At 39.4% G+C, this 22885-nt stretch overlaps 2 protein-coding genes across 5 annotated transcripts in view; both read left to right on the forward strand.

Annotated features, from left to right (window-relative positions):
* PIR (pirin) overlaps window positions 1-17310 on the forward strand; it is a 91250-nt gene extending 73940 nt beyond the window's left edge. For all 3 annotated transcript variants that reach the window (XM_046673633.1, XM_046673631.1, XM_046673632.1), the window contains 3 exons: window positions 4539-4621; window positions 11624-11690; window positions 16989-17310. In XM_046673633.1, the coding sequence (XP_046529589.1) occupies window positions 4539-4621; window positions 11624-11690; window positions 16989-17104 (266 nt within the window). In that variant the 3' untranslated portion in view covers window positions 17105-17310. The remainder of the gene's footprint in view (window positions 1-4538; window positions 4622-11623; window positions 11691-16988) is intronic.
* A 355-nt stretch (window positions 17311-17665) lies between these two features.
* The window catches only part of VEGFD (vascular endothelial growth factor D), a 33985-nt gene continuing 28765 nt past the window's right edge, over window positions 17666-22885 (forward strand). Inside the window, exon 1 of one of the 2 annotated variants that reach the window (XM_046672508.1) lies at window positions 17666-18227. In XM_046672508.1, the coding sequence (XP_046528464.1) occupies window positions 18138-18227 (90 nt within the window). In that variant the 5' untranslated portion in view covers window positions 17666-18137. Of the gene's footprint in view, window positions 18228-19152; window positions 19350-22885 lie in introns of those variants that run through there. The other variant, XM_046672509.1, reaches the window with a different exon arrangement.

Below are 22885 nucleotides of genomic sequence, written 5' to 3' on the forward strand. Positions count from 1 at the left end.
AAATAGAAATACCATACAACCCAGCTATCCCACTACTGGGTATTTATCCAAAGAACTTGAAATCAACAATACAAAGAGACTTATTCATTGCAGCATTATTCACAATAGCCAAGATGTGGAAGCAACCCGAGTGCCCATCGACTGATGAATGGATAAAGAAGATGTGGTGTATATACAATAGAATACTACTCACTTGTAAAAAAAAGACAAAGTCATCTCATTCACAACAGCATGGATGGTCCTGGGGGGAATTATGCTAAGCAAAATAAGCCAGACAGAGAAAGACAAACACCATATGATTTCACTCACATTTGGGAGATAAACACATGGACAAAGAGAACAGATTAGTGTTTTCCAGAGGAGAAGGGGGCTGGGGAGTGGGCATAAGGGGTAAAGGGGCACGTACATATTGTGATGGGCAAATAATAATGTACAACTGAAATTTCACAATGTTATAAACTATTGTGACCTTAATAAAATTTAAAAAAAGAGAAAAAAAAGGAAGAAAGACTGTGCTTTAATCCAATTGACAGACCTACCTTGACTCTATTTCTAAAAATTGGCAAATGAATGCAAATTTACACTTTAATTTAAAATAAAATGTTTGAGTTTGTCTTTTTCAATTAATGATCTTGATTGTGTCAGATAAAAGGGCTTCCACTGTACATATGAAATTGATGATATCAAAATCTATGATGGAAGTACCAGAATGTGTGGAACAGAGAGTAAATGGGATAGCTGTTCTTATAAAGAGAAGAAGAAGAAGAAAGAAATCTGGCATATGGGGAAAATTGTACAGCAATTAATCACACATTGAAGATGCAGCACTGACTTTAAAATATGTCTTAAAGTATTTTGCCCTTTTATGATTGTTTAGGCAAACAAAAATATTTGTAATTAAATTGTTTTCAGTTAAATTTTCCTTAACTGCACTATTAGATTTAACATTCTTGGCGAAGCTTCTCAATGGAAACTATTTATTATCTGATTTGGCTCTATTTATAATTGAAAGTAGTCAGAAACGATAAAATATATTTCCTTTGAGACTTATTTTAGGTTCAGGAGATAACCAGATGGGTGAAATAGCATAGAAATGACATGAAGATAGAATCAGTTTTGCTTTCTGTGACCTTGTTTTAAACATTTCATAAAATAATACAGAAGCTAAAGGTGCGTTTAAAATAATTAGCCTAGAAACCTGACTACAGGCTCTATAAAAAAGGCCTGCCTGGGGGGGAGCATTGCCAATGGCCTCTTCAGTATCAATACTGTGATTCCTCTCCCAGATTAGCAAGAATGGGCAGAAATACATTCCATATAAAGTTAGAGTGAGCGCTCTTAGCAAAACATCAACTCTTGGTTTCTAAATTAAGATTTCCTCACAGACCAATTAACGCCATAGTCAAACAAGCTACCCTGATAGGAGGTACAGAGAAATCCCAATTCAGCATTATTTTTGAGAGCTGTCTCTTGCCAGCTCACTCCATTAAAACAGTGAAAGAGGGGCTGGCCTGGTGGCTCAGCAGTTAAGTTCACATGTTCCGTTCCGCTTCTCGGCAGCCCGGGGTTGGCCAGTTCGGATCCCGGGTGTGGACATGGCACCGCTTGGCACGCCATGCTGTGGCAGGTGTCCCACCTATAAAGTAGAGGAAGATGGGCATGGATGTTAGCTCAGGGCCAGTCTTCCTCAGTGAAAAGAGGAGGATTGGCAGCAGTTAGCTCGGGGCTAATCTTCCTCAAAAAAACAAAACAAAATAGTGAAAAGGCTTTATAAATTGTTTTAGTCTGTGTATCATGAAATGTTCTATGTGATTAAGTTAGGGGCCAGGAGTAGACCATGTGGGTAATGGGTGCTATATATGGATTAGTTGAAGATAAAGACATGGCTCATTGCTCCCAGGGAAACTTAGTAAAGCACACAATAAAATGCTGCTCCATATGACAGTTGAAAATATTACCCAACTCTAAATGAGGTTATTCTTAGCCTCCCACACCTCTCTTTTATTGGCCAAATCCTTGCATGAGTGGAAAATCCATGGAGTTCTATCATTCGCTTCCATGAAATTTGTTGACCTAAATCTTTGGTGGAGAAGAAACCTTTAGTGGTATGCTGGGGCTGGCTCTTGACAGCTCGCAGGAGCTGGTTGGGCACTTCTTCCCTGACCTCACACTGGGAGCTTCAAGTTGGCTTCACTGGGACCATTTACACCACGGAAATTGGCACACACTACAAATCAAGTTTGTTCTCCCCTTTGTCCCTGAAAGCCAGTTGTTAAACGTTAACCAGCACACCACTGTCTCTGGGACAGAAGTTCTTAATCTTCTTTGTACCATGGACCCGTTTGACATTGGCCAAGGCCCCACCTCTGAGTGATATGGTATTTTTAATTCAATGAAGCCATTAAAATGTTAAAAGAACAGGTTTATAATTATATGGGTGCTTCTCTACTGACATTTGAAGTAACATGATCCAGCAGCAGGTCTGTTCTAAATTCTAAGTAGTGTTGAACATAAAGTGTGTTTTGAGAGATCTGCAACACTGTAATCTGATAGGAAAATACCTGTGATTTCTACTGGAGACAGTCATCAGTCCAGCTAATACTGCTGTGGTTTGTTACCTATGTTCATGACTGAAGGAAAGGCCACATTTCAGTTGGCTGTTAGTGAAAATAAAGATGTAATTTATCTCCCATCCAAGTCCATGATCGCTCTAAATTCTATCTACGGACTCCTTGGGAGCACTTTGACTCCAGGTTAAGAACTCTTCCTCTATTAGAATCCTATTTCACATTTGCAAGCATCAGAATGAACCCTGTTGCTTCACATAGGTTATCTCCAAAGTGGAGATAAGGAGGATTTCTGTAGAAGATATAGCTATGTTTAGAGTCTAATCAATATTCACAAAATCCACAACTTATGTTTCTATTACATAATAATTCCTCAAGCTATTGTTTTCATTTAAATAAGCACTTCCTTACTGATTATTCAGCTTTAGCACTAACGTGTCAGGTGAATGCCCTTATTTATATCCCCAGATGTCATGCAGGTGTATCCCCCTGGACATCCTTATGGGCCTCTCACCCTGCTTAGAATCTTTTGTCTGTTGTCCACTTGCATGAATGGTTTTTAGCTGACTGAAAGACCCAGCCCAAATCCCACCACCTCTCTACGGCCTCCCGTGGCTGTTCTAGCCCACTTTGGCTTCTCTGTTCTTTAGCTACTCTTGCAGAACCGCTGTTGTAATCTTCAGGTCACTACATCATTCTGCTCCTAGTGAGAATCATGTTAGACTCTTCTTTGTCCCACTGTCACCGAATCTTGAGATTCTTTCACAACTCCACCTCTCCAATCCATCCCTGTCTTTCTGTGTCCACTCTACTAGTTCAGACTGTAATTCATTTTCACTTAGACTGTTAGAATAAACTCCTAATGGGTCATCCTAACTTCAGTCTTCCCCCTTCCAATTTATTCTATGCTCTGCTCCCAGAGTCATTTCTCCATGACACAGATCTGACCATTTCACACACACACACACCCTCTCCTCAAAGGCCCTGCATGTTATATGGATAAGCGTGGCCTTCAAGTCTTTCCTTGATCTGAAGGCAGTCTACGTTTCCATCATTCTTCCCAGAAGAATGTTCCAGCAATGGTAGAAAGTCCACCATTCGCCCAGAGATGCCCTGCACATTCCCATTCCCTTGTCTAGAATGTCCTTCATCCTAGCTTTGCCTCTTGTAGGTCTGTCTAATCCTGCAGAGCTCTGTTCAAGTCTTTACTCTTCCACAACAAATTCCTAGGGTCCCTAGACCTGAATTCACCCCTACAACCCCCTGTTCGCTCATTGAACTTTGCTTATTACATTGTTGTTGCCTTTAAGACACAATTTCATTTGTATTGTTTCATCTGTGCACCTCAGTATAGAAGAGATGGAAACATATTCATCCTGAAGACCCCCACTGCACCCCAGCATTTAGCACAGGGCCTTGTTCATAGTTCAATAGCTATCCAACTTATTTTTCAGTTGAATAATTCTCTGGTTATTTTATGAATATATATTTAGTTTCTCCCAATGAGATTTTGAATTATTTGTACGCTAGGAATCTGCTTTGCACTTCTTTGTATTTTCTCATAGTATTAGGCAATTGTGGGTGCTCAGTATACTTGTTGAAATGAATTTACTAATTTTCCTAAGTATGCTTAACCCCTGTGAGATTTATAATTTTCCCAAGGAAACACTCCTATTAGCATATAATGCCAAGGACTTTGCTTATTAATTGAACTGTTAGGCATGACATTAAAAGTGTAAATGGAAATACAATGCAGACTCAACCCCCTTTTCTTTTCAACATTGGAAACCAGCCAATTTGAGACTTTAATAATTGCAAATATAATCAACCAAGAGATTTAAGGAGATTCTTAAGTCTATTATTTCTGAGATTGAAATTAATATTACGGTGCTATGTAGTTAACCAAATTTGTAATCATATGATAAATATACTATAATGAGTATTAAATTTAGTGGGTCATCTTTTTTGTAGGGCCTGATGATGCACAACAAAAAATAGAACCTCATCACACAGCAGTGCTGGGGGAAGGTGACGGCGTCCAGGTGGAGAACAAGGCAAGTGTTAAAAATCTTGAATTTTCTTAACTTGTACTTTCTACTTGTACTTTGAAAATGCCTCAATCTCCTTTGTAGCTGGAAATTTTTCTCTCTTCCTTGAGGAAAGAAACTATGCCACAAGTTTATCAATGCCTTTCGTTAACCTTTGTTATTTCTCTTGGTTTATTTCAAAGCTTTATCTATACTGGTTCCTCATCTTCAGGAATCATCTAAAGTCCCTATTGTTTACCCCTAGAAATTTGGGTCTGGAGGCAACACATCTTCCTTGTCTCTTAATTTTCTTTCTTTATACAATTGATTTATTTTATTTTTAGCATAAGTGAAATGAATCGGCCCATTAGGAGTCTAAATACAGATCTGCGTGTGTACTCACGTAGAGCCCTTTGGAAGTAGGCCCCATTTCGAACTGAGAAGAGAACACGATGCATTTCATAGTCCTTTTGTATTGCATCCCTGTGTTTTAAGTAAAGTTTCTGATATTTTAGGCATCTTAGGAGCTTTTTTTCCCAGGTTGCCAAGTTTCTTCCCTGTGTCTTTTTTGTTCTCTTGGGTGATTACCCACCATCTTGTGAGCCTATTAAACCAACTTGAGTACTTTGTGTCATTGTAATAAAGGGGATTGAGGAGACAATCGTGCAGGAGCTCCTGAGTAGATGAATTTTGAAAAGTAGGGATGAGCACAATTTCAGTGTGCAGGTGACTGGTGGAGAGGCAATCTGACTGGCTGGGCAGGGGCGAGGTCCTCTGACCCTGCTGTTGGAGAATGCAGTGGACTGGAGGAGTTCTCACATCTTCTGCCACTTGCCTGGCAGCTCACCTCCTGCTGCTTTAATTGTCTGCAACACCACCGTGAACTGTGAGGTAAACAGAAGAAAAGCCTCAGGAGCACCAGAGGAAATGCATATGTCAGGGTCTGTGCTGTTTATTATTAGAGTGAACTGTATGAAACTGCCACTTTTTACCTACAAAAATGGCAATCTCGGGGCCAGCCCCATGGCTGAGTGGTTAAGTTTGCACGCCCTGCTTCGGTGGCCCAGGGTTTCGCTGGTTTGGATCCTGGACCTACACACTGCTCATCAAGCCATGCTGAGGTGGTGTCCCACATGCCACAACTAGAAGGACCCACAACTAAAATATACAACTATGTACTGGGGGGCTTTGGGGAGGAAAAGAAGAAGAAGAAAAAAGATTGGCAGCAGTTGTTAGCTCAGGTGCCAATCTTTAAAAAAAAAAAAGGCAGTTTCATTGATTTCAACCCAATGCAGGAAAGAGGCATGGAATCTACACATAGCCCAGAACCTTCTGATAGTGGATTCGTTTGTAATGTTATCTGGTTTAACTTGACAACCTCTGTTTTTCCTGTAATATAGCAGGGGGCACATTGCAAATGATAGGGATTTGGGAGCTGAAATGGAAAACCAGAAAGAAGTGGTGAGGGGAGCCAGAAAGACGGGAGGCAGCTGGGCTAGAAAAGAGTTGGCTGAAACCATCACTTCATCGGCAAGCAGCGCTCCTGGCTCCAGGGGCACCATTCTGTTATGTGCACTTCTGTAATTCTTGCTGTATATAAGCATAGCCTGAGCCGTCAAGACATTAGAAAGACTTCTATGAAAAAATTAATTTTTTAAAAAATTAGCATTTAAATTGGCATTTGTCACTTATATCCATGAATAGTAGAAAGCCCCTCTTAGATTACAACACAAAAGAGATTGTGAAGGTGTGAGTCTTGACTTTGCCACTTGTTAGCTGTGTGACTTTGGACACGTTTCTCAACCAATCTGAGCCTCAGTTTCTTTGTCTGCACAATTCGTATAATGATACCAACTGCATAGGGTTGTTGGAAAGAATATATGAGATTACATACGTCAAGAGTCTCCTCCAGATCTAGCACAGGGCTCAGTAAATTATGTCCAATAGGCCAAATGTAAGCCTGTTTTTGTAAATAGAGTTGTATTGGACCATAGCCACACCCATTCATTTCTGTTTGTCTATGGGTGCTCTCACACCACAATGGTAGGGTTGGGTCGTTGCAAAGAGACTGGATGGCCCACAAAGCCAAAAATATTTACTTGCTGGCTCTTTACAAGGAAAAGCTTGCTAATCCCTGGTCTAGTACATAGTGGGTGTGCAATAATGGTAGCTGGAAAGTTCACTGATCTAAACAGGTAATTTAACAGAGAGTCATGCCAGATACATGTTACCTAATAAGGTTTCATCCCTTATATCCTGAGGTTTAGGGCATATGACAGTTTCTATAGCTAGAAAAAGGCCCTAAAGGATCCTGATTCACTCAGGCTTCAGGCCAAGGTTATCTTCACTTGGAACTAGTTTTAGCCAGAGGATAGATAAAGACAGATGACGTGACTTCCTAGTGCTCCCTCTAATCCCATTTGCACTGAGTTGTGGTCAAGAATGAGGAGTTGATACACTCCCTGGTTTCCTTCTAGCACTGTTCTTCCTGTGCTTTCACTCCTCCTCATTTCTGTGTCTTCCACCAGCACGCCTATCTTTCTGGTTGACTAGTAGTATGGGTGATTTCCTCTAGAGTGACCAATCCACTGGGGCAGGAGAGGAGGGCAAGGAAGGATTGACATAGATCACATCTTTTCTCTCCCCAGGTTTCTCTGCTCCATCTTAGCATTTGACGTATCTTAGGCCAGCACATTTTAGGTTGCCGGGACTCCTGTCTTCTTCACTCAAAGGGTGGACTGCCTTTTGTGACCATTACTCTGAAATCTTCCTTGGTGGGTAGCAACTACAGGGGCCTGGTTTATGCTAGATTTAAGAGACTTTAAGCCAGACCCTTTGATTTCTTGGAGGAAGCCCAAACCCCAACAATGGCTTCAAAATGGCCTCAACTTTTTCAGAGTTCTTCGAGATTGGGGTCAACCCCAGGCTACTCTGGACATTTAATCCTGGACTGTACTGTACTAGTCACCCTGGAACAGCCTCTGTTTCCTGGTCTAGGGCTCTTCTGTGCTGCTTTGGCCCACAGTTGGTGCTCTGGTTGCCAGGGTAGCTCTGTGATCAGAGAGCCCATGGATTTGATATGAAAGGCTCCATCTCACCTTGAGACCCATGTTTATAGTCGTGTCCTATTGAGAAGGTCTTAAGCCTCATGGATTAGCAAACTCATTTGTAGTTTGTCAGGGTAGACACCAATTCCTCACTTGCTGCCATCGAAACCGTACTTGAGAGCAACGATACTCTTTAACTGGCGGCATTCACGGCGAGCTCATTAAATTAATGCAGATTAACATTTGATTAAAATAAAGATTGAAAGACAGAAATAAAACCAAACACCCTGTTAAAGCTGGACAACTTTTTTGTTTATTTATGCATAAAAATTTATAACAAAATAAACCATTAATTGTTTTAAACTGATAGCAGTTAATTGTTTATCTTTTATGGCCTGAGAGGTGTAAACAGTGAAGTCTGGTAAGAACGCTTGCATGCAATGAAGTCATGCTAAAGCTCAGTTTCTTGTCATTTTTTCAGGTACTGTATCAGTATAATAAATGTTCTTAAAGCAAAAGCATGCCCTCAGATTCATCCGCAGTCCTACTATCATCTTAAGCTTTATGTTTATAATCAATCAAACAAACTGTGAGTACATGCTCATAGTGTAGAAATGATCCACACCTTAAATGAATCACAGGGCCTTCATCTGGGCTTTGATCATTTATTGTTGGTATCAGTGGAACTCAGGACATAGCTTGGCAATAATATTTATGGAATAACCAGAGTAATTTGTAAAAGTGAATTATTTAAGTAAACCCAGAAAAGCCTAACTCTGAATTAGGAGCTCTGAGAAGGTGCACCAAAGTAAAAGACATGGTCTGGTGCCAAAAGATCCTGAATTTTAGTTGGGGTAATGATACATGAAGCAGCAAGTGGGCCTCTGTTACCTTTGTAAGGGATCTTTGCATCAAACTCCCAAAGGGCATAGATCCACACAGGGACTCATGTCTTAACCAGGTCTTTCATTCTCTTGCTTTTGCTTGATTTTCATCATTTGATACCCTATACAGGGTCACCATAGACAAGGACTTCTCAAGATAACAGCACTTGGGACTCTGAATCACATCAACGCTCTACTGAATATCCAGAAAGATTATCAGCTTTCCCCAAAGAAGGCTAGTTAAGGAAAGAAAAGATGCATTTAAGAAAAAAGAAAAAGACAGAAAACATCTGGTTTGGGTTAGAGGAGAAAGGGCCATTCAGAGGTTAATTTTGTGGAAAAGTCATTAAAAGAAGCTTGGACCATCCTTCAAATTTCTAAAATGGAAAACCAAACTCCTGAACTCCTCCACACCCAGCAGTTTAATCATTTTTCACTTCAGACCAAATTCAAGTGTCCTTTTATCCTATTGTCTGAATTATAAAGCGAAAGTCATCATTTGATTTGAGCAGTATCAAAAGGGGCAAAACGTTTATTTTAAAAATTTTATAATCATTCCAAAACGTGTAAGCTGTAGGACATGTTTGCTGTTCACAAAACAAGCATCTTCTGAATTAAGAAACTTGCATTCTGAGGAGTCAGCACATCCTTGACACAAGGAGGTAGGCTTTTCCTCTTCACTCCTCTTGTAACCTCTAGCCCTTAATCCTCTGCCTCCTGACCCGAAAACTCATGTGTGTCTCCCCTCCAGAAAAACACCTCAGAACACTATTTAGTGACGTCTTCTTTCAGATTAAATTATAAATGATGTAATGCCAACCATCTGAACTCTCTTTCTGAGATACTTTTCTTTCAAATATCTATTGATTAACACTAAAATTTCACCACTCCAAAGCCCTTAGGGAATAAATCTTTTTTAATAGCTGTATTTTGTTAAGTTCAATTTTTAGTGACTTAAACATGGCATTGAAAAATAAATCATTTCAGATAGAAACCTTCCCCTTTCCTCTGGGCTTATGTTATATTATGTACGATTTGACTTATAACCTTGGCTCATCAGCATGTACAGTCATGTTGCTTAATGACAGCGATGTATTCTGACAAGTGCTTCAAAGGTGATCTCGTCATTGTGCGGACGTCATAGATTAGACTTAAAGAACCCTAGATGGTATAGCCTACCACACACCTAGGCTGTATGGTACTAATCTTATGGGACCACTGTCGTATATGCTGTCCCTCATTGACCACAATGACGTTATGTAGCACATGACTGTATGTTAATTGTTGTCCTGAGCTATAAAGTATGATGGTGTCTTTAGCACCTGCTGGCTCCTACAGTAAGTGGTCCTACACTAATTCTTAAGCTTCTGTGCCAGTTTTTCATAGTTTTTTCTTTTTCTTTTCCACCATTGATGTTAGGCTGTCCATTTTGTGATATTGCTATATATATATAGTAGTGCTTTCCTGTCTTCTAGCTTTGAATCTCTTATAGATCTGATAACCACAAAGCCTAATTGTTAGCATCATGTATAAAGTAAGAGCAAGTAGGGATTGAGTGAGGATGTGTGCTGAGGTTACAGCACTAATCTTTATTATATGGGGCTTAGGACATCTATTTTGAAATTTGAATTAGCAGAAGTCTTTTTAGGCTTATCCTTTGGTTTTCAGCTGGGTTCGTATTAGCACATTTTGACAGCAAATTGGGTTATGGATAGTTAAGGTGACGATGTATAAATAAATCTAGGCCTGGGAATGGTTCAATAGAGATATTTTTTAAACATGCAGAAATGATTAAAGCATCCACTGGGTGGATGTACTAAATAACACCAGCCTTGGGATTGTGGGGAGTAAATTGACTTTTGCAGAAACTATTCTACTCTAGATTCCCTTTTAATAAAGTTGGAGGCAGAAGGAGAAATAAATTTCAGTCCTGTAAAATATGAGGCTTTTTTTAAACTACGTGGAAGATTAAAGAATTCATTATTCATTTTTATTGAGTCCAGTGATAAGTCTCCTGGCACTAGTGACATTGTAATGATTTCTAATGTAAGAGCTGTGTATTAGTAGAAGCATGTAAATATAATGTGATATAGTTTAACGTAATATCACATATTTAGAAATATGCCATACTATTAGAATATGGGCGAAATTTTTAAAAATTTCGAAAGCTTTGTTCTAAAGTGCCTATCATTATGGCTTTATTTATTGTTTTATTCTAAATCAGATAAATCTAAGAGACACTTCAAAAGAAATCCATAATATTCAGTTATCTGTTAGTGAGTGCGAGACCGCCCTAAAATCTAGTGGCTTAAAGCAATTATTATTTCTCACAAGTGCGGTGGGGGGTTCTTCTGGTTTCTCTGGCATTACTGGGTGAGGGAACATCAGCAGTGGTGGGATTTGGAGTCATATTGTCAAAGAGCTCTCTGGAAGGATTACTGCACCAATTTAAAATCTCTCAAATGATATATACAAGTGTATCTTTCCCTGCATCCACACTACCACTGGATATTCTAATTAATATTTTTTTTCAGTTTCAGGGGAAAAAGTCTAATCTTATTTCTAAATAAAAGCTTTTAGAGACTTAAGAGGACCATTTTGGAGAGAAATTTGCCTGAGCAGATGTTCCGCGGATGTTTTTCTAAGGTTCCATTGAGTGTAACATCTCTGGGGCATATTTTACACGAATCGTCATAAGTGTCAAAAGTAATAAAATCTTACTTTTGGATTTGCATAAATAATTTTCCCTTTAAAAAATGATACTGTTAGTGGAGAATTATAAATCGTATAATAAGCCAAGTCAATCACATGGTTTGTCTTAAAGATGTTTCCAGTTAAAGAAAATCTTAAATTCTCCTTCTTAATTTGAGAAGGTTAATATTTTGGCGGTCTGGACTTTTCTTGAGTTCTGATTGCTACCAAACATTTTAAGGAATAAGCGTTTCCGTATTGAGTGCTGCACAGAAAATATTTCTGGAATTTATGTTCAGAATTAGGAACATTGTCCATTTGGCTAGTATGTCAACTTCAAATTACTCCTAATTTGACATTAAGAAATAAGCATGTTTATTATTTGATGCTTTCTTCCTTGACTTTAGGACCCTGAAAGAAGCCACTTCGTCCTAATTGCTGGGGAGCCATTAAGAGAACCAGTTGTCCAGCATGGTAAGCCCAAAATGATGGCGATTTTCTTGGTTGATTTTCTTTTTCTTTGAAAGTAGTGTACATATATAGTATTATTGGAAAGACTAGCTGGATTTTTATCCTATCTCTCCATCTACAAATTTGAGAATTTTGTTTCATTTCTCCATGGTCAGAGGAAAATATATACATGGCATTTATTTCTACATTCGTTCTCTTGTTTCTTTTAAAGAAACATTTCTTGAGTACCTATCATGTGTAGGGCATTGAGCTTGGAACTGTGGGGAAAACAAAAATAGTATTTTTGCATTGTGTCATAGGGAATTTCAACTGAAAAAAGATTTTGTGGTCTATTGGGGACTTGAATATCATCTTTATCTTTAGCAAAAATAACAGTGTTTGTTTTCAGTACTGTCCTTGTGGTCTATTGTATTTTTAGTGAAAAATAGAAATCTCTTAAGAGTATTTCTTTGGAAGTTCTAAAATATTTGAGTAACTCTTTGTTTATTTAAAAAAATGAATAGAAATAACTGTGGTATAGTAGAAATGGGACTATACTTGGAGGCAGAAAATCATGGAATAAGTACCCATAATAGCCACTTCAATTCTTTGTCTTGATTTTCTCATAATATTGTTGTTTGATTAAATGAGGAACATCTAGAAGCACCTAGAATCCAACTTATTTAGATAAATGCCTATAAAATGTAACATATATGTTCACTTATCTAATTATGAAATTTAGCATGCATTAAAACCCTAGAACATCAACTTGCCGTGCATGAATTCTCAAGTATACACAGCGATTTCAGGGAAAACCCCCAGCTGATCATAAATTTAAAGAACACCGATTATTTTAAAAATATTCTTCTTGTTGTTCTAGTCATAACTTGAGAGGAAAGCATTAAATTATACCCCACCTTGCTGATAGCATTTGACCCCCATTTTGCGTGCTTCGGTTTCCACTCCAAAGGTTTATGGTTCTTGTCTCCTTTTATCTTGATTGAACAGCACTGAAATAGTTTGTTATTTTGGAAGAAGCCTGTAGACCAATTGAGTAGGGCCATAGTCTTTATTAACAGCGACTAGAGTTTAGGTGGGAAAAGGATGTATGGGATCTAAGTCTTTGAAGTTAGACTGCACCAGTAATGGAAAAAAAAGGAGTCCAACTGAATGAAGTGACACCCCAAGGCCTGGAACTGCTCGAAGCCACCCTCCACCCGTGCTATGTGAGTCCTCTCTCAGAGGTTTGGGTCTCAGGGGCGCTGCATATGCCCGCACATACAGACTCATTAACCAGACAAGATAGGCGTGTCCCTTGAACCTTACTTAATGAGAAGCAAAGCATTTTGTTTATTTTGGTTTTTTTTAACTTGTTAAAACCCAAACATTTAAGTTTTTCTTTTACCTGTGCGTGTTTAAAGACAGCCACAACCATCTCTCGACTATTTGGGAACAAGTACTAGTTTACTGAATTAGCTAAGGGCCTTGTTTCTCTAATCATGGAGTGTCCTTAATTATATGTCTGCAAATTAAGGGCAGGATGCCATAGAAGTTTAGAATAGGAAATGCCCCTAGCATCGATGGAGTCCTGTGCCTTTTGGAAATTAGCAAATTTTTTTTATCTAAAAAATCCAGATATTTTACTGTTATGTACTTAACAGATACTTGGGTAGCATTTACTATTTACAGGATTGGTCAAAGTGCTTTCCAAATATTAATTCGTTTAATCTTCAAAACAACCTTACAAGGTAGGTACTCTCATCCCCATTTTACAGATGAGGAAGCGGAGGTGCAGAGGTTCATTGGGTTGCCCAGGGCCACGGGCTAAATTCACAATCAGGCTGTCTGGTCTCCAGCTACCCTGTCCTTCTGTCCTCTCCATGCTTGTTGCCCCTCCCTCTGCCCTGTGGCTTCTCTGAAGGGAAGCGGTAGTTAGTGGCAGAGCTGAGATTTGAACCCTAGACTTCTGACCCCATGTTTTGTGCTCTCTGCACTATACCAAGCTTCTACATAATGAGAGATTTAACTCACAGCATTTTTATTACTGGGGAGGGAGTTCGAAGTTTTAATTAGAGAAGAGATGAAAACTGTAGTTTGAAGGAGGCTTTATGGGATTATCGATAGGTATCCAATAATTTTCTTGTTTATAACCCTTATAGTTGATCAATTAAAAAACATGTGCGTTCTGAGGGATGTAGACTATGGTCAATAATACTGTATTGTGTATTTTGAAAGTTGCTAACAGAGTAAATCTTAAATGTTCTCATCAAAAGTAAAAAAAATTTTGTAAGTGTGTGGTGATGGATGTTAACTAGACTTACTGTGGTGATCATTTTGCAGTGTATGCAAATACCCAATCGTTATGTTGTACACCTGAAACTAATGTAATGTTGTATGTCAATTACACCTGAATTAAAAGAAAGAAATTTAGTGATATAGTATCCAAAGAAAAAAGGAACACAAGAAGAAGAAAAAAAAAGTATGGTTTCAGTTTTCTTCTTCTGGAGGATTTGAGGAAATGAGCTTCCTGAACTCAGCTTTGGAGGGCTCCAAGCTTCCAGTGCTCCCCATGTTTCTCAGAGTGTGGTGTGTGGACCAGCAGCAGGCGCATCACTCGAGAGAGTTAGAAATGCAGAGTTTTATACCCCACTCCAGATGTCCTGAATCAGAATGGGCATTTTAATAAGATTTTCAGATGATTCATGTGCACGTTATAAATTAAGAAGGACAGCAGAATACCCCAGAAAAGTGTCAAAATGGAAGCCGAGAAGTACACTGTTTTTACAGAAATATAATTGGGAAACGGGAGAGGTGCTCCCCAACTCCAGACTCTAGCAAAATGATGGCGTGCAGGAAATCGGTCCTTGGCCCAGTACCTGCTCTCATTTTCCGAGTCCCATTTCCCTTTCTTCTATGTGCCCTTTTAAAAGGTAGCTTCTCCAGGGTGCCCTCTTGAATTTATTATTTATTTTGCTCATGAGGGCTCTCTCATGCTTTCCTACCTGATACAGTCCAAATCTCAAGCTCCAGATGAAAGTTCTCTCATGAGCTCCAGATCCATATTTCGAACAATGTACCAAGCACCTCTGCCAGGAAGCCATATTATTGTCTCCAATACCTCCATGTCAGAATTTCCAGAACTGAACTCCTTGCTTTACACACAGCCTCCTATGTCCTGTTACCCTTAACAATTTCACTATCAACTCAGCCTCCCTGGCCTGACACCCTCTCTACCCTGATGCCAAAGTCTTCTTTAAAAGCTGCAAGTCAGATCACGTTACTCTCTACTTAACCCTTCAATGATTCTTGGTCATCTGCAGAATTATGTCCAAACTTCTTCCCATAGATGCATCCAAAGCCCAGATGGGTCTGGCCTCTTCCTACATATCAGATCCCCCCATCCTTTTTCCCCTTCACTCCCACCTTCCAGCACTGTGTCACCATCCTCAGTTCCTCCTGCATGCTAATCCTGAAAATGCCTTTCCTCCATGTATGCCTATTCTGACATCACTCCCTTTGTGAATCCTTTCCTGGGCCCCTCCTCCTCCCCTTTCTGTGCTGATCCTCTGGATTTTACATACTTTTATCATTCCATGTTTTATCATTCCATACTTTTACCATTCACACTGTTTTTTAATAATTTGTTTCCATATCTGTTTGTGTGATAGATTTGAGGTCCTTGGGGGGAGAGAGTCTGTCATTCATTCGTCTTTCATTGTCATTCATTCGTCTTTCATTGTCATTCATTCGTCTTTCATCTTTACATGTCTAGCTCCTAGCACAATGTTTGTCATTTAACAGGTACTCCACACATACTTGATAGATAAGTAATTGAATGAATGAATGAATTTAGATGCCTTCTGCCTCTTTTCCCTTTCTGCTGCCATCCTATTCCCTGCAGCCTCCCAAAAGGCCTCAGCATCATCAAAACATATTATCCTGTGTCTTCCTTCTCAAGTGTTAAGCTAAAGGGAGCGCCAAAATCTGTGCTGACAAGCTAACAGGGGTTAAAAAGTTTGAATGTGTTATTCCCTCTAAGTAATAGTTAGATTTTAATCCGAGTTTCTCAGAGAAAGTCCCTTAGAAGAAGAGCTTCTGTAAAAGGAATGTCAGGGACTTCTGAAGACTGGTGGAAGAAATATACTGAATGGACAAAGCTGTCAACTGCTTTCAAGACACTGCCAGTGCCGTGTAAGAGCTGGCCTCGTTTATCCAGCAGATTGTGGGAGTGATACAGTCCACTATGCCTCTGCCCCTACGATATGTAAAGAAAAGGGAAGATACAGATAGTTTGCCTCCTGGTGGATTAGAGGAGGACTTCTACACTTTTAGCAAAACCCGAGTTCAAACCTAGGAATTAGACAAAGGGGCCGACAAACTGACCCGTGGGCCAAATTTGCCCACTGCATGTTTTTGTAAAGTTTTATTGAAACGTAGCCATCCCTATTCACTTTTGTATTGCCTGTGGCTCCTTTTGCCCTTCAACAGAAGAGGCCAGTAGTAGTTGAGAAAGACACTGTTTGACCCACAAAATCTAAGATATATACTATCTTGTCTTTTACAGAAAAAGTTTGCCGACCCCTAGAGAATCCAAAAGTGTGATACTTTCTTGACTTGAAATTTTTGTAGTCTCCTGTTTATTGTCAATGAGGTGCTACTAATTTTCAAAAATGTCTTAGACCCCCTCATGTAAGTGCACAGCCTCATATACTGAGTAGACACCCAAACTACGACAAGACTTTCCAGTTCTTTGTATTAGATTGGTTCAATTCTTGATATCAGCTAATGATATAAAACAAACTACAGTAAATCTTAAAAGTTCTTATCGCAAGAAAAGAAATTCTGTAGCTATGTATGGTGACAGATGTTAACTAGACTTATTGTGGTGATGATCATTTCTCAATATATGCAAATATCAAATTATTATGTTGTACACCTGAAACTAATATAATGTTGTAGATCAATTATACCTCAATTTAAAAAAAAGGAAGAAAAAACCTAACTACAAAAATGGTTGTAATAGAACCAAACCTAAGAATGTTTTGAATAAAGAGATTGACATTGCTGATGACAACCTGCAACGAATGGGTGGGATGCGATTGTGTTAGTTTATCTGAATTTTGATCTTTATAATCATGAACAATCCTAGTCCACATACTTGTATTACAGTCCTTGGGGATTGGACGCTGCGAAAATAACCTTTTACTGTTCAGATATGCCTGGATTTGTTTCAAATGAAGGACTACGGAAATACGTACCATTTCTAGTGATAGAAGAAAACATTGTCACCTAGAACTTTCTGAATGTCTTTTTCTGCCCTAGGTCCATTCGTGATGAACACCAATGAAGAGATTTCTAAGGCCATTCTTGATTTCAGAAATGCGAAAAATGGGTTTGAAAGAGCCAAAACCTGGAAATCAAAGATTGGCAACGAGTGAAGAGCAAAGAGCAGGTCTCAATGTTTTCTAGAATCTTGCCATTTGTGGCATCCATCCATTCAACACATTCAATTTCCAAAGCTGACTTAACCAGTTTCTTAACTTGTAAAGAATTCCATGGTAAAGCGATAACATGGTTTTTATAGGAATGCACTTGAGATATTTCCTGGCACGTGCAAATAAACCTAATAAATCAGTTTTCTTCATTCTGACCTAAGTTACTAAATTTCTGTTAAAAAAAATCATTTTGTGTGTGTTTGCCTTTTCATGTGTGTATGGATATTTTGTTATTTTTGTGCATGTGAATTTTTTTAAGCAAATCTGATTGCTTTCTGTGTGTCACTGGCAGTAGATGTGTGAGCATCTGAGGTCCCTTTTTGAGCAATGCAATTTCGATACAACAGTCATGCCTCTGGGCTGGGGTTTCACGTTACAGGTTATCTGCGTTAAAATAACAGCAGTCCTGACGTTTGAGTCAGTTTTTAAAACTGCCCTGCTATTGGTAGGGACGCGACAGGATTACAGCCAAGACTTCCCTGCATTTTCTGCCAAAATCTGGGTCAGATTTAAGACACATGCTTCTGCACGCTTCCATGAGGGTTGTGAAAAAGTTTGAATCCAGAATCGGGTTCCCGCCTCTGTAGCTGCAGACATTGGTGGCCGCACCACCTCCTTACAAAGCAACTAGAACCTGGGGCAGAGGGTGGAGAGAGATTTTGTTAATTTGCTGGACATGAAATGGATTTAGAGTGCTTTCTCATTTCAAGTGGAAGACATGTCCACCTCCTGATTATTTTTGGAGCATGAGAACATTTACAATTCTTTTCATCTCTCTCCCCCCATAAGATTGTGCAAAAACGTACCTTGACTAATTGAAGTCGTTTCGTTGGATTTTGATCACAACTGATTGTTTGTTTTCCATGTGAAGTCTTGGGGTTTCGAACTTTCCTTCTGGAGGATGCCTTTTGAAACAGTTTTCTCTAGCTGCCTGATGTCATCTGCTTGGTAATCAGTGGATATTGAAATATTCAAAATGTACAGACAGTGGGCAGTGGTGAATATTTTTATGATGTCTTATCTGCAGTTGGTGCAGGGCTCCAGTTATGAACATGGACCAGTGAAGGTAGGTGAGCTCAATTTTTAATATGATGCAGATTTTTATATTTGCTTATACAGAGAACTTTCTTTCTTTGCCCCCACTATTTTTGAGACAATATAGAAATGCAGAACACTCCTGGTAGTGGACAGGATACATCCTGCATTTAATAATGAGTGTTCTGTTTCTTCGGCTTACTAAGATTCCTGGCATGAGTGTTTGAAAATGCTGGGAGGGGGGGTTTTTGGAGACGTAATAGAACATGAGAGAGCATTCTGGAATCTTCAGGTGGGGAAGTTTCCCCTCGATTGTATATGCAGATGGCACAGTGATTTTCTAATGAAGCACTGATTTGTTTTTATGACACAGATAACTATGGGACATTTATTTTCAGATCATTTGTGAGCAGCAAACGTTAGTTTATTTAGTTAGTTAATTTCTTCTGTAAATTGAAAACTACAGTGCTTTCTACAGACATTTTCTATCTGGTTTTCAAAATTACCCATTGCCACTATCTAGAAAAATGTTCTCGGAAGTTGTTTTGGTTTTTTGCTTTTTGAAATGTGTGAGGTTCAACAGTGATTGACTCTGTGGTTCTGTGAGCGAGCATCAGATAGAGTCCAATGAATTGAGAGTAATGCAAAAAAATTAACTGGGATGTTACTGACTGAGCAATATTTTGCCCAATTTTATGTATTTCATAGATTATATTGTGCTTTTCTTCAACTTTTTATTTTGAAAATGATTCAGATATAATTGTTTTGACTGAAGTGCTAAATCATTATTGATTTAGGAATTTCTGGCCGTGAACAGACAATCAAATGTGGACTTGAGTTTTTGTAGCTGTCCTTAGGACATGCATTTTCAACAGGGGTGATATCGCCCCCAACAGGGGAGAACTGGTCCTTGGGAATGAAACGATCTTAACTCTTGTCGTGAATAAAGCACAGATATGCCTGCAGCGCATAAACCGAGAGTGCGTGCAGTGTCTCTGTAGAGGTCGAACACGGTGTCAGGGGTAGAGGCACCTGGCCAACAGTCTCCACCTTTCTAACTTTCCAAATTCTGATGGACACAGAGAGCTCACAGCCCGTCAGCTCCACCTCATTGCCGCCAGCCTGGATGTTGGATCTCAATGCCAGATTGCAGGTAAAATGGAATCTCATTTTGAGCCTAGGTGACGGGAGAGAAAAATCAGACTTGTTTGAAGCAAGAAAGACTTTTCAGGCTGTTCAGCTTTTTTTAAGTCCACAAAACTCAGGAGTCCTTTAGAATGCGTTGGGTTCATGGAGTTGGGTGTTCTTTTTCCAGTTTTATCATGTGGAGTTTTAAAATGTTTGTATTTCTCTTTGAAATGTCAATTGATTTGATAGTGCGAGAGGAGGCTTTGAATTGTTGGCAATAGGTCATATTCTTAGGTCCTTCAGCTCTTTTAAAGAGCACAGACACCAAAAATTCCTTCCGTGCCCTGGGCACAGTGAGGTTTTAAATGCTTCAGATTACTGCTAACACATAAACTTTTTAAATGGGGCAATGGGGGAAAGCAGTTGAATGTGCAGGTGACAGAAAACGTGTCCTTATACATAGAAGTGCAGCATTATATGCTTAGTAATACTATTAGGGATATTGTTCATATCTACTCGAATTTCCTTTAAAAAGTGAATCTACATATATTCACTCAACCCCCAGCTAAATTAAATATTTCTGATATGAAGGGAAGGGGCACCTGGAGTTAAGCAGAAGTTTGAGCGTCGATGTGACTGGGTTGGTGAAGGATAAGGAGGTGTGTCTTATTGGTTATTACTCCTTTCCTTTCCTCTCAACATTTTCTTAAAAGAAAATCTAAGAAGAAATATGTTCCTTAATGTTAATGTTCTTCTTGTTGAAATTAAAATTTAGTATGAAAGCATATTCAAGATGGTAATGGTGTGGACACTGGGATATGAATTTATTTTTTGCTTTTTGAGAGAAAAATGTCTCATTTTTTTATAAGACGTTTTCAGGGTCCTCCTCAATAGTAGGTCCATGAGCATGTTCTTCTGTCCACTCTCCCCTCTTCTAACCACCTCTTTTCCAGAATGGACGGCCATGCCAGTTCTGTCCCTAGCTTGCCCTTCCCCCACAGTCCTCACTTTCTAGCCTTGAACGTTCTGTTTTTTCAGCTTAGACTAGCATTGCCTCTGCTACAGTTATACGAGTCTGTGAACATTTTTTTGCAGCAGCCATGCAAACAGCTACCAATGCCCCGATAATTAGTCTTACCACTTAGGAGAGCTGTTTGGAGTTAGCAGTGCATGGAATTTGTGAACTGAGATAAATCTGTTTAAAATCTCAACTCAAATATACTGTATATAGCATTTAGCTGCTAAGTTTCTCAATCTAAGCAGAATAGGTTTTCTTCTAGAAATAAGGTTAACCCAATGCCTGATCTTGGCTCACTAATATAATTGGATTAACCATCTAGATGTGGGATTTATTTCTGTGTCTATTGCCTCTAGCTTTTTTGTACAGTTGGGATAGTCGCATACAGTTGCATAGGTTGTACACTGCACAACTCTAGGAAACTCCATCCACATAGACTCACATCTGTATGTGACAACCCTGAGTACAATAGTGTAGACAGTCTGGGCATTTGGTAAATAAATACCTGCAGCCTCACTGTCCTATCATTCACATTGACCTTCTGGCCAGCACTATTTCTGATTTATTTGATGAGCAGTTCTTGTCACCAGGAATCATGGCACCCCCTTAAGCCACTAGGGGAAGCCAGCCTCCATAAATCTTTTCAAAGTCACAGATGTAGACATATCAATACAGCGATAAAAGAATAATTTGGGTCATGGTAGGCTTTCCCAACTGTTTTCTGGCAAAATTTGTTTCCTTCTCCCCCACACTTTTAGCCTCCTCTTTCTTAACCTCACTGGTGGAAGAATATTGCTGGGTGTTGGAGTCGTTCAAACTCTGTGTAAGACTGCAGTAAGTCCAAGATCCACAGGACAGCGAGATACCTCTAACTCTCATGAGAAGTCACATGGCTCACAAGACTGCATAAGCTTTGTGTCACTTGCCTTCTTCTGAAATTGTCTCTAAAGTGAATTGAATAACAAGGATGAGGTGTGCCTTCCATATTTGAGTCCAGGAAACAGACCCCCCCCCCACACTCCCCTATTCCCACTTCCAAAGTCATGCACAGGGAAGTCCATTGACTTTGTTGCTAGTCAAATGGCCCAATGAGCTCTTGCCCACTTTTCTATGGGGCACAGTCCTTGGCACAAAAGACACTTGAAATATTTTCCATCAATTTCTTCTGTATGTATGACCTTGTAGTTAAATGTGTTGAATTACAAAGACACAGATCTATTCTATCTTAGTCACTTTTAACTGGTGGTTAAAGCTTTTATATCACTATAGCATATTATTGGTACTCAGGATAAAATAGACTCCCTGTATCTTATATCTTGAATATAATACTTCCTCGTATGACTTATTTTTTTAATTTAAAAATCCTGATTTAGAATTGTGGGTAAACCTTTACTATAGACTGGTAAGAGCTCTAGGGAAAAAAAGTAACATTAAAGTTGAATATTGAACGCCTTCTATTATGGAACCCCTTCTTGGGACAAGCCTATAGAGACAATTTATGGAATGAGAATATAGTATTTGGACACATGGATGCTTCCATGGAGAACTTGACGTAATAAGATCTGGAACTCCCAGGCACATTTATCGTTACCATAATTACCTAAAGGTACTAGAGAAATAGGGACACAAATGACAGTAAAATTGTTTCTGAGCATATTTCCAAGCTCAAGTCTTCCCTACCACTTGAGATTAGCAGAGAGGGCAGGAAACTAATTGGGAATGTGCTTGACATGAGAATTTCTTCTTAGGTTGCTTTTATGGTGGTAAATCCACTTTTCTCTCTCTCTTGCCACTAGTTCTTAGTCTCTACCGAGATACTAGGACATTTTAAAGCAAAGACACTCTGAGCCCCCTCCCCCGCCTCCGTCTTGAAAGCCTTCACCGGTTGTGATGGCCTAATTCATAAAGGATCTCCCTTTCTCCTCATTGGAACTTTCCAATATTCAACAGTTCATTCATTTATTTCTTGAGCACCTACCATGTCTCCCAGTGATCACCCTGCTGGGAATGCAACAGGAAACAAGACAATGTTTCAACTCTCATAGAACTTATGTTCCAAGTGTAGTGGGTGAAGGCATGCAATATGCAAATCCGTAACATGTCAGGGGTAATAAGTGCCGTGAAGAAAATGAAGCAGGGGGAGGAGACACAGTGTGGGTGGGGGAGACTTCTCTGATTGAGTTTTGTTTGTGCAGACCCCTGAAGGAAGTGAGGGGGGCAGAGGCAACAGTTGTACAGTGGCCGAGGTGAGGGTAGCGAGCTGGCTTGGGTGTTCGGGTATTAGCCAGGGGGCCGGTGTGGCTGGAGTAGGGAGAGTGGAGGCCAGAGCCGCAGTTGCTGAGGTTGGAGAAGTAGCCAGGGCAGATCATGTAGGGTGTGGCTGTGCTCCAGTAAAACTTTATGGACATTGACATTTGAAGGGGATATCATTTTCATGCATCATGAAATATTCTTTTCATTCGTTTCAACCATTGAAAAATGTAAAAAATAATTCTTAGCTCATAGACCATACAAAAATAGTCAAGCTGGATTTGCCTCAGAGA

The sequence above is a fragment of the Equus quagga genome, chromosome 10, assembly GCF_021613505.1.
Source record: "Equus quagga isolate Etosha38 chromosome 10, UCLA_HA_Equagga_1.0, whole genome shotgun sequence".
NCBI classification, from domain to species: domain Eukaryota; kingdom Metazoa; phylum Chordata; class Mammalia; order Perissodactyla; family Equidae; genus Equus; species Equus quagga.